This window comes from Syngnathus floridae, unplaced genomic scaffold (genome assembly GCF_059516105.1).
Source record: "Syngnathus floridae isolate MCC-2025c unplaced genomic scaffold, RoL_Sflo_1.0 HiC_scaffold_438, whole genome shotgun sequence".
NCBI classification, from domain to species: domain Eukaryota; kingdom Metazoa; phylum Chordata; class Actinopteri; order Syngnathiformes; family Syngnathidae; genus Syngnathus; species Syngnathus floridae.
In genome coordinates this window covers 1-11,973 of record NW_028284342.1, presented here as the reverse complement: position 1 = coordinate 11,973, position 11,973 = coordinate 1, and the positions used below count along the sequence as shown (strand labels likewise).

General features: G+C 59.6%; 1 protein-coding gene and 1 non-coding gene across 2 annotated transcripts; both read right to left on the bottom strand.

The window, feature by feature from the left end:
• Window positions 1–4,877: 4,877 nt before the first annotated feature.
• Window positions 4,878–4,951, bottom strand: trnak-uuu (transfer RNA lysine (anticodon UUU)). Its single transcript has one exon. It is a non-coding gene; the product is annotated as a tRNA-Lys (tRNA).
• Window positions 4,952–10,988: 6,037 nt separating this feature from the next.
• On the bottom strand, window positions 10,989–11,429 carry LOC148377059 (uncharacterized). The gene has a single exon (XM_088368336.1). It carries the CDS (start codon window positions 11,427–11,429, stop codon window positions 10,989–10,991), a length of 441 nt encoding a protein of 146 aa, XP_088224462.1.
• Window positions 11,430–11,973: the final 544 nt, after the last annotated feature.

Genomic DNA, 11,973 nt, shown 5'->3' with positions numbered 1-11,973 from the left:
TCACACGAATCGCGCCTTCGCTGGTGTTGAACACCGCCACGTGGGTTTGGTTGGCGTCGATGCAGACTGGTGGCGGAGCGCTGAAATCGATCGTTCGAGGTGATGACCCGTCCACCGCGGGGCATCCCACGGCGTCTTCAACGGGTGTTGTCGTCGGGCTTTCATCCACCGAAGCTTCGAGGTCGGCGTTGTCTTCACCGGTTGTTTCGGCGTTGTCGTCACCACAAGCCGCCGCAACGACCGCCAAGATCAGGAAAGCTGAGAGAAAACGAAGGCGGCGTTGCGTCATGGCTGGCAAGCTATCGTCTGGTCAAGAACCCGACTCGGCGACCGTGGCTGAACGGAGGCGGTAGATCAGACCGGCGTTGTCGGCGGCCAGGCTTTCTACGCTGTCAAAGGTTTCGATGCCTTCGGTGATCTCCCCAACTATTGGTGAGGTCGCGTCCTGCGCGAGCTGTTCAGCTCCTGCTTCATCGGTCACCACCGCAAGCTGACCCGTGATTGCCGAAGAGCTCAGCTCGCTAAGCATCACGAGCGAACCCACTGGGTAGACGCCATCGGCTGGCGCTTCGCCTGCGTCAACGGAAAAGCCGACATCACCAAATCCGCCGATGGTGACAAGACCCGGGAAGAACTCGAGTCGGGCACCCTCGTAAACCCCGTAGCGTGCCAACGACACGAACAGGTCAGCGGCGATCGGCGCCGTCTGTGGGTCGAGGTTGGCACTGATCAGCCCTGATATGGTGTCGAGCTCTACTTCGTAGTTTGCGCTTAGGTCGATACATCCAGCCGGGGCTGTTTCAAATGAAGTGACGCGCTGTTGAGTGCCGTCGGTTGCGGGGCACGGAGTCTCACCGCTGAGCGTTTCGCCTGCGAAGTCGGGATCGACGAGCGCGGGCACGGACGGGTTTAGCGAAACCTCCGGAATCGTCGCCGTCGAGCTGGCGTTTTGGTCGTCGTCAAAGGTCAAGAAAAGCCCAGCGGCCAAAGGGGCGACCAGCAACAGCGCCAAGATAACGATGCCGATTGTCAGGCCGCGCCGCCTTCGTCGCGCGGGCTCTGCAGCGGCTTGGGATCCGTGTCTTTGCGCCTTGGAGGCTTTGACGCGACGTTTCTTCAATTCGGCTTGCGAAACCATCGTCTAACGCTACTGGTCGCGCCTGCGTTGTCTGCGGCACCTTTACCGACACGGGTCCGCCGCCGATTTAGAAATGAATGCCCGAGCTTGGTCCCACCGACACAGAACTGCGCGATGTCGTCGAACGTCATGCCGCGTCTGTTTATCGGCTGGCTTTGACTGTGGTTCATGACGCGTCATTGGCTGATGATGTCGTGCAGGAGACGATGGTGAAAGCCTGGCGAAAAGGCCCGGTCGATGCCTCGGGTCAAATTCCGAAAGCCTGGCTGCTCAAGGTGGCGCGCAACACTGCGATTTCCATGCTCAGAACCCGCCGCGAGGACCTCCATGGGCCGGATACCTTGCCCGAGTCTGCGAGTGGTCCAGGCACACCGCGCACCGTGGAAGGACGGGCTCAACTCGAAGAGCTTTGGTATGCCATGCGACACCTGGACGAAAACGCAAGAACCCTAATAGTGCTGCGCGAGGTTGACGGACTCAGTTACGAAGAGATCGCTGCGGCCTTGCAACTTCCAGTTCCGACCGTCAAAACCCGGTTGTTTCGGGCTCGAAGGGCCCTCAAAGAAGCGTTGAAGGAGTGGAGATGAAGCGACGACACCCGCCCCGAAGGAAACTTCAACTCTGGCTCGAGACGGGCGAGACGCGCCGAGTGCAAGCTCACATCGACGAATGCTCACAATGTCAACGAGTGTTGGAAGAGCTGAGCGAACTCGACGCTGACTTGGTGGCTGATTTGGAGACAGTCGTTGAGCCCCCGGCCGATCTCACCGATCGGACCAACACAGGCGTTGACGTCCGCCTTCGCGACGAGGCTGCGCTGGGTGCGTTCGTAGATCTGTTTGCATTGGGCTGGGTCATGTCACGAGAGCTACTCGACCCCAGCACGGCGAGTGGCAACTCTCAGACCGCGGCCGAGTCCGCCGATGAAAACCAGCAAGGGTCCTATGGTTCGAGCGAATCACCAAGACCTTCAACGGATCACAACCAGACAACGGACATGAGCGAGAACGACAAATGAACGAGGCTTGGGTTTATGCAGCGGGAGCTGTAATCGTCGGCCTTGTCTCTGGCCTCGTTGGCGCTGCGCTGTTGCGTCGGATAATTCTTAACGAACGCAGAGACCGACCCGAAGCTCACGACGCGGCGCGCGCAACCGCGACTTTCCTGTTCTTGTTCTTCACTGCTCTGGGTGTGATCGTCGCGATCGGCTTCACTAACCCCGAGACACTCGAACCCATCCCGGCCGAAGTGCTTCGGACCTCCCCGCGGGTGCTCGCTGCGGGACTCATTTTGATAGCGGCGCGGGCGATCGCGTTCGCTGTCAACGGCATCGTCAACTCAGCTTTCGCCGGGTCTAGCGGACGACTTCAAACGCAGCTTGCTGGTCTCTTGAGAGCGCTGGTGTACGTCGTGGCAATTGTCTTGGCGTTGAGCCAGCTCGGCGTTGAAACCACGATCCTGACGGTGCTGGTCGCTGCCTCGGCGTTTGGCTTGGCTGCGTCGTTTGCGCTCATTGTCGGGTTGGGAGGTCGTGAAGTCGGCGGTGAGCTGGCTGCCGGGCGTACCCTCAGCCGACTCATTGGTGTTGGTGACGAAATAACGGTAGAGGGATTGAGCGGTCGAGTCAGCGCGCTGCATCCAGCTAGCGTCGAACTCGTGCTAGACGACGGGTCGTCGCTTCACCTGGCGAACACTCGATTGAGCCGAGGCGCCTTGCAAGTTCATCAAGCCGGGTCGAAACCCGACGGCAGTTCGGGTTCATAAGATCGGCACTCGACGATCACAGTTCCTAGCCCAGCGTCGTCGCCGAACCCGGTCTCGAGATCCAAATCCGACACCAAAGCGACATCGTCGATTCGTACAACGTCTGACTCGAATCGAATCTCTAGTTGACGGTCAAGGGAGGCTTCCAGCATCTTCGATTCACCGTCTTGGGTGACGTTCATTGCCAAGTAAGGCGACCCCAAGAAGGCCTGCACGAACACTTCGATTCGCGCGTTCTCGCTCTCCGCGACGCCCAACGCAAGCACTTCTCCGGCGCCAGCAGAGTAGCAAGTAGCTCGCATCTCTAACTCAAGGCCCTGAACCTTGACTAGCCCGACCGATGGCTGAAGTGTCGTTGTTGTAGTGGACTGAGTTGGGTTTGAAATGGTTGGTGGTTGAGCCTCTTGGCCGGAGCCGTCGTCGACGCTGCACGCCGACAACAAAGCAGGCAACAGAACCGTCGCAGCGAATACGAACCCAGAGGCTCGAGGCGACAAAAACGACGGTGGACCGCCCGGTATTGGGCGGCCCACGGTGTTCGTCTCTATCATCGGGAGTCCACTCCGATGAGAGCAATCGCTTCGAAGAGCGGCGTCCGCTGTCTCGGGTACGTGCGGTGCTGATCGTACAACGCTCGAAACAGGCGCGAGTCGCGAGATTTCTTGTGAAAATCTGAAAATAGGTCGCATGACCCATCTCGCTATTTCAACGCTGCGCACGGATCTTGCTCAACTACTTGTGGGACGCGGCCAGATCTGAAAGTCTCGACGACCCCCTCGCGGATGGTGAAAATCACTCTGAAGTCGGCGTCCGTTTCATCGTTTGGTACGAAAACGAGGTCGGTGGTAGCGGCGTCAATGACCACCGCCTCGAGACGATCTCCGAACAGCTCCGTTACTTCGTCGGCGGTACTGCCGATGCCGATCCCTGAGCGTGTCGTGATCGGGCCAGCCACGATGTCGACGCGTTCTATCGTTCCCTGAGTGACCACGAAGCTGATTCCTTGGGTCGCGATAGCTGGCGTGACCCGGTAACACTCGCTGATCGGTTCGCACGGCACTAGCGCTGTAGCGCTCACCGCTTCGGCTTGAGCGACTGTCAAGCCGAAATCGACTTCGCCTAGACCGACGGTGGACACCGAGTCGTTTGGTCCTAGCTGAGGTGTCAGCGGCGCCGGCGATGTGGTAGGGGTAGTTGGATCGGCGGCGTCACCTGCCGGGGCTGCCGTTGTCGTCGTAGTGGTACTGGTTGTTGCGGCTGGGTCGGCGGCGCAGTTGGTCGGGATTGTTGTGGTGGTCGTTGACGTTGGCGTCGTTGCCGCCGGGGCGTTCGTGGTACTGGGTGCCAGGGTGCTAGACGGCGTGTTTTGTGAGACTTCGTCTTTTGAACCGGGCCAGCGAATGATTGCGACGGCCACAACCGCGATCACGATCAGCGGGACCGCCACTGTGGCGACCTGGCGAATCTGCATGAAACTCGATGCTAGGGCCCCGGCAGCTGTGCGCCTGGTCGCGCATGTGACATCATCCTAAGTCACCTGTCACTTAGACATTCGAGGAAGACTTGGCGTTCGGGCGCGACGCCGGGTGTCCATCTGCCGCCGGCGTAGCCGTAGCCGTATTCGTTAGAGACCCACTCCCTTCCATCCGTGCATTCCACTGTGGTGACAGGTACAAACGTTGGGGTGCCGTCAGGCGCAATACAGCCGGCGTTGGCATAAAACCAGGCGGCGACATCGGTGAGCCCAGTTTGACCCTCACAAGGTGCAGTCACGTCTTCCAAGCCGGGTCGTGATGACCCCCTCGAAAACCCGCAGCCAGCTAGCAGCACTGCCGCGGCGAGCGTTACGGCTACTAGGCGCATGACCTTCAGTGTTGCCCCAAATGGGGCCACAGCGCAAGGCAACCGAGCAACACTGCCGAAGTCGGCTCGAAGATGGCCAGAAAAGCCTTGTCTGGCCTGGGGTTTTGTGATGTACCCCCGGTGGGATTCGAACCCACGATCTTCGGATTAAAAGTCCGCTGCCGTGACCAGCTTGGCTACGGGGGCGATGCGAGCTTAACGACCGAATTGTCTCTCAGGCGCCTAGAGGTCTTCGATGCCCGGAAGGTCCCCGAAGTCGAGCTGCAGCCCGTCAGCGTCAGTATCGGCCTCCATCACTTCGGCCATCTCAACGTTGGTCTTCTCAGGTTCGATGATCTCGCCGACAGCGATCATCGCTGCGCCCAGAGCGGTTACTGCTCCGCTTGGCTTCTTGGTAATACGCGTAGCAGCAGGAAGCGGACCGTCGGGTAGCGGAGAATCGACTCTCGGTTCTGCTGAACCCTGATGGTCGCTGGACACAAGTCCTAGTCTGGCCCCTGTCGTGAACGTTTCGGCACCACGACCTCCAGAGTCGTCCCAGGGCGCCAACGCTGCCTCCCCGAATTCACCTAGATTTCGGGTGTGTGTGGAAACCACCGAGCAGACGGTTCACCGTTAGACCATCACCATGACGGACCGGTATTCATGCCGGCGCCGCAGGCGCCTCAGAGGCTTCGCCGCCGAGCGTTTCTCGGAGAGCTCAGCAAGGGGACCGTTGCCATGGCAGTGCTCACCCCGGCGGTGATAGCTGCATGTTCGAACAGTAACGACGGTGCAGCAGCGCCCACCGAGAGCACGACAAGCACCACTTCACAGAGCCCTACAACGACGGAGTCTTCGTTGCCAGAAGCTCGCGATGCTGATGACCCAGCGCCGGCGTCCAACGCTTTGAGGTGGGGTCGTACCAACCTCGGCTTCGTTTCGGCTTACGTGCTCGTGCGAGGCACCGAGGCGGCAATCGTCGACACGGGAGTCTCAGGAAGCGCTCAAGACATCGGGCAAACCCTCAGCGACATGGGGCTTGGCTATGGAGATGTACGCCACGTTGTGCTCACCCACTTGCACGGAGATCACGCGGGCTCGATCCAAGAAGTGATGGCGCTGGCGGACTCGGCCAAAGCCTGGGCTGGAGAAGCCGATATCGGTGCGATTAACTTCGATGACATTTCGGTAGCGGCCGACGGCGCTGAGGTGTTTGGCACCGAGATCGTCGCAACGCCTGGCCACACCGATGGCCACATCGCGGTTTATGACCGAGAAGCAGGTTTGCTTGTGGCCGGTGATTCGCTCAACACTTTCGATGGTGGGGTGCAAGGCCCGAACCCGAATTTCTCGAGCGATCTCGAGGCGGCCAACCAGTCAGCTAGACGCCTCGCCGAGCTCTCCTTCAACACGCTCCTTGCGGGGCACGGCGAACCTGTTGAGAACGCCGCGGATAGCGCCGTGCAGGCCCTCGCCGCGTCTTTGTGACGCTAGTCGCGCCGCTCGGTTCTCAAGGCTTCAAACGGGTTCGGCTCGAACAAGGGTCTCGTATAGGTCGCCGTACAGGCCCCCAGCCTTGCGCAGCTGGCTGTGGGTCCCTTGCTCGACGATCCGACCGTCTTCGAGCACCAGAATCTGGTCGGCGTCGATGATTGTCGACAGCCGGTGAGCAATCACCAAGGATGTTCGGTCCTGTAAGGCGACTGCTAGAGCATCTTGCACCAGAGACTCGTTTTCGGTGTCCAGGTGGCTGGTCGCTTCATCAAGAATTACCACCGCAGGGTCCTTCAGTAACATTCTGGCGATAGCGAGACGCTGCTTTTCGCCTCCCGAAAGCCTGTAGCCCCGCTCGCCAACAACCGTGTCATAGCGGTCGGGTAAATCCACTATCACATCGTGGATCCGCGCAGACCGGCAGGCCGCGTGCAGCTCGTCATCGCTGGCGTCGGGACGTGCGTATCGTAAATTCTCAGCGATCGTGTCGTGGAACAAATGCGGGTCTTGGCTGACCACACCAATGACCGCGCGCAGCGAGTCTTGCGTGATCTCTCGGACGTCGTGTCCGTCAACGCACACCATTCCCGACGTCACGTCGTAGAGACGTGGCACGAGCGAAGTCAAAGTCGTTTTGCCCGCGCCAGATGGCCCAACGATCGCAACCATCTGGCCCGCAGCGATCTCGACGCTCACCCCACTGAGGACGTCTTGGTTCGGACCGCCAACTTGACCGCCGCCTAAAGATTCCGGGGTGTCTTCGGTCGGTTTCGGGTACCGGAAGGTCACGTCACTGAACGAGATTCGGCCCCTTGCCGGTTTGGGAAGAGCTTCGGCGTCGGGGCGGTCTGCGATCGGGTTGGGCGTGTCGAGGACTTCGAACACTCGCTCGAAAGAAACGAAAGCGGTCATGACGTCAACCCGAGCGTTGGAAAGAGACGTCAACGGCAGGTAAATCCGCACCGTATAGAGCCCCAGTGCCACAAGGGTGCCCGCGCTGAGGTCGCCGTCGATTACCTGGTGGCCACCCAGCCAATAGATCAAGGCCGTGCCGATCGCACCCACCAGCGTGAGCGAAGTTAGAAAGATCCGCGAGTACATGGCCGAGCGCACGCCAATATCGCGCACCTGGCCTGCTCTTTGCGCAAAGTCTCTTGCTTCGCGGTTGTGTCGACCAAACAGTTTCACCAGCAAAGCGCCCGAAACGTTGAAACGTTCGGTCATGGTGTTGTTCATCGAGGCGTTCAGGTTCATGCCTTCACGAGCGATGCCGCTGAGCCCAGCGCCCACCCTGCGCGCTGGAAGGACGAACACAGGCAGAATCACCACCGCGAGAAGGGTTAAACGCCAATCCAGCAAGAGCATGGTCAGCAGCGTGCCGGCCAAGGTGATCAGGTTGCCAACCACGGTGCCGAGAGTGCCAGTAAAGGCCCGTTGTGCTCCGATCACGTCGTTGTTCAGCCGACTTATCAGCGTGCCTGTTTGCGTGTTGGTGAAAAATGCCAGAGGCATTCGCTGCACGTGATCGAACAATTCGACACGCAAGTCATAGATGAGCCCTTCGCCGACCCTGCTCGAAAGGAAACGTTCGATCAAGCCCAGCAGCGCCTCGCCGAGTGCTCCGACGACCATGAGCACGAACAGGGTGTTGAGATACCCGCCGTTTGCGTTGGCGATAGCGTCGTCGAACACCTCACGAATCAGCAAAGGCGGCAACAATCCCAAGAAAGTGCTGGTCACGATCGTGGCCAAAAACCCAGCGATCAAGCCGCGGTACGGTCTTGCGAATCCCAACACCCGGCGGCGAGTCTCACTCGAAACCCCTTTGCCATCCAGACGCGACCGGTCAGAAGACATGGAGTGCATCACCATGAAAGGGCTGGGGGTTGTCATGATCGACCCGATCCTAGAAGGTTTGTCTCGACTCCTGTCCAGCGCTGGACGTGCACCGACGACGTTGCTCGCGCCGCCGTTAAGCTGAAGTGCGTGGAACGGCCTACCACGGCGCTGCTCACGGATCGGTATGAGCTCACGATGGTGGCAGCGGCGCTGGAATCTGGTGTTGCTCACAGGCGTGCGGTGTTCGAAGTTTTCGCCCGTCGACTGCCTGAAGGACGCGCCTACGGTGTGGTCGCAGGCATCGACCGGCTTTTGGAAGCTGTCCGTCGGTTTCGCTTCGATGAAGCTACCGTGTCGCACCTTGTCGCCACTGGTGTCGTGCCAGAGGGTGAGATCTCGGACTGGCTGCGCGCCTACCGGTTCAGTGGCGATATCACCGGCTACGCAGAAGGAGAGTTGTTTTTTCCCTACTCGCCAGTGCTTACGGTTGCTGGAACGTTTGCAGAGTGCGTCGTGCTCGAAACGGTGATCTTGTCGATCTTGAATCATGACTGCGCTGTTGCCAGCGCAGCAGCGCGGATGGCTGACGCCGCAGGCGCAAAACTGCTGATCGACGGAGGTTCTCGCCGAACCGATCCCGAAGCAGCCGTAGCCGCAGCGAGAGCCGGTTTCGTCGGCGGTTTCGATACGACGTCGAATCTTGAAGCGGGTCGACGTCACGGCATTCCCACCGCTGGTACGACGGCGCACGCCTTTGTTTTGGCTCACGAAAGCGAACGCGAAGCCTTTGAGGCGCAGAGAAACACTTTTGGCATCGGGTCGACGTACCTGGTCGACACTTTCGATGTCATGCAGGGGATTCGCGCGGCGGTCGATGTTGTCGGCCCAAAGCTGGGTGCGATCCGAATTGACTCCGGCGACCTGCTGGCGGACACCGTAGCCGCGCGCGAGACGTTGGACAGCCTCGGCGCAACAGGGTGCCGCATCGTGGTGAGCAGTGATCTCGATGAGTTCAAGGTCGCCGAACTCGAGGCCGCTGGCGCCCCGATCGATGCCTACCTGGTTGGAACATCGCTAGTCACCGGTTCGGGACACCCAACAGCATCGATGGTCTACAAGCTCGTCTCAATTGCCTCCGGTGTTGGTGCGGAGAGCGACTTACGCGCGGTCGGCAAGTTGTCTCCAGGCAAGCGCACGTTGGGTGGACGAAAAGACGTCAAACGAGTGATCGGCGACGATGGATACTTTGAAAAGGAGGTCTTGTCGGTGCTGCCGGTCGAGCTCGAAAAAGAAACGATCAGCCCGCAAGTGCCGCTTTTGGTTGAAGGTGAAGGGTTGAGCAATGTGACCGACCCCACCCAGGCGAAAGCGCTTTGCTCCAAACGTCGCGGAGGTTTGCGAGTCGAGGCACGTACGCCCTGGCCGCTGTTGACCCCCGCCATTCCGACCGTTTGGGAAGGCGTCGAAGAACCCTTGTCGAACCCCGTAGCCACTAAAGGAAAACATGACTAGCAAACGCGCGTTGATTGTGGTGGACGTCCAAAACGACTTCTGCGAAGGGGGATCGATGGGGGTTGACGGTGGAGCCGCCGTGGCTTCGTCGATCACCGACCTGGTTGGCGTTGATCGCGGCGCCGGAACCTACGACTATGTCGTGGCGACCAAGGACTGGCACGAAGACCCCGGCAGTCATTGGGCGCGTGGCGATAAAGAACCCAACTTTGTTGACACCTGGCCCGTCCATTGCCAGGCAAACACGCACGGGGCACAGTTTCACCCCAACCTGAAGGTGGCCGTTGACGAGGTGTTCCTCAAAGGGAGAAACACCGCCAGCTACACCGGATTCGATGGCCTGGCGGCCAGCGACGAGACCACCAAGCTGGGCTCATGGCTCGCTCAACGCGAGGTTGGCGAAGTCGATGTCGTTGGGATCGCCACCGACTATTGCGTGCTTGCGACGGCGTTAGACGCGAGCAGCGAGGGCTTCACCACAAAGGTTTTAGAAACTTACTGCGCTGGGGTTGCACCAGAGACGACCGAGGCGGCGCTAGCTCAGATGGGCGAGGCTGGCGTGACCTTGGCTTGACGCGAGGCTCGGTGCTACGAGCGCGCTCTGAAGGTCAGCGGCTCGGGCCTGTTCAGCACCAATGCAGGTCGTGGATGCCAACCCATTGAAACCGGGTAAATGGCGAGTCGTCGTAGATTCGGATCGAAACAGCGTCCACCGGATCCTGAAAGTCGACCTCAACTTCAGAGGACGAGCTGTTGGAACTCGAAACGCCCTCCACGATCCGCGGTGTGACCACTTGTACTGCAGCGCCACCTGGGGTCAGCGAGTCAGGGTCAAGCGCAGAGCCGCCGAGAAAGCCAGTGACTTCCACGTGGTCTTCCCAGCTATTCGCGCCCCTGTCAACGTCGACGAGAAAGAACGACGGCTCGACTGGAGTACCGAAGCTGAAGGTGACCGTCACGCCTTCGCCGAAGTTTGCGCCCCTCAGTCCCACGATCGCTGGGTTGTCACGCCCGTTGATCGTGCCGTTGAACACCCTGACATTCCAGAAGCCGTCGAGCACATTGTCGGGGTCCGCGACGGTCACGGTCACAGCGGTTCCGTCATCAGCGGTGATTGAGCCAGGCACCGTAAGGCCAGCGAAATCTGTGAAATCGACTTGGACCGGCTTGGTTCCACACGAACCGACTGCGGCTGCGACCCGGTCGTAGGTGAGGATGGACGGCGCTACCCATGCTCCGACGCCAACGGCGGCTCCGGAAGCAACCATCGCCCGGCGTGAAATCGGGCGCGATGACGAACTTGGGACAGACTCCATCACTATCTTTTTCGACAGTTCAGCCGGCTCCTTGAGCCCGGTGCTGAGCGAGTGGTCCGAAAGCCCTAGCGTCACTACGCCTAGTTTTTTAGATGGCCAGCCAACATATCAACCGCCGCCTGATATCCGGCAGCTCCGAAACCCGAGATCACACCGGTGCAGACAGCGGAGATGACCGAACTGTGCCGAAAGTCTTCACGGGCGTAGATGTTTGAGAGATGAACTTCGACCACCGGAAGCTCGACCGCTATGATTGCATCGCGTAGCGCGATCGAATAGTGCGAGTAGGCGCCGGGATTGAAGACCACGCCATCGGCCCAATGTCGCGCATCGTGCAACGCATCTACGAGTTCGCCCTCCACGTTGGACTGAAAATGGCGGAGCTCGATCGCGTTTCGACTGGCGTGTGACGTCACGGCTTCAACCAGCTCATCGAGCGTCTGGTCGCCATAGACACCGGGTTCACGGCTTCCCAACAGGTTTAGGTTTGGTCCATTGAGCACCAGCAGCGTCTTGGCCATGCCCAAACTGTAGGCCTAAGCGAACTGAACGTCGGTGACGGATCGAGAGTGATAGTCGCTAGGCGGCGGGGTGTTCGCGGATGAACACGGGCTGTTGCGTGCTGGACCTCTGCGAGTCGTAGCGATAACCCAAACCGTCGAAGTCGTTCAATGCCTTGACGGTTTTGACTCGTTCGCGAACCATCCATCCAGCCATGGCGCCGCGCGCCTGTTTGGCAAAGAACGAGATGATCCGGTACGGGCCCCCGGCTTTGGAGTCCAAGAAGGTTGGGCTGATTACTCTTGCCTGGAGAACTTCTGTCTTGACCGCACCGAAGTATTCGTTGCTGGCCAGATTGATCAAAGCGTTCGTGCCGGGACTGGCCTCGATATCTTCGTTCAAAACATCAGTGATTTGGTGATCCCAGTATCGGTAAAGGTCTGATCCTCGTTTGTTGGGGAGTCTCGTGCCCATCTCTAGGCGGTACGGCTGCATCAAATCGAGTGGTCTTAGAACCCCGTACAGGCCAGACAAGATTCGCAAGGATTTCTGTGCATGTGTCAG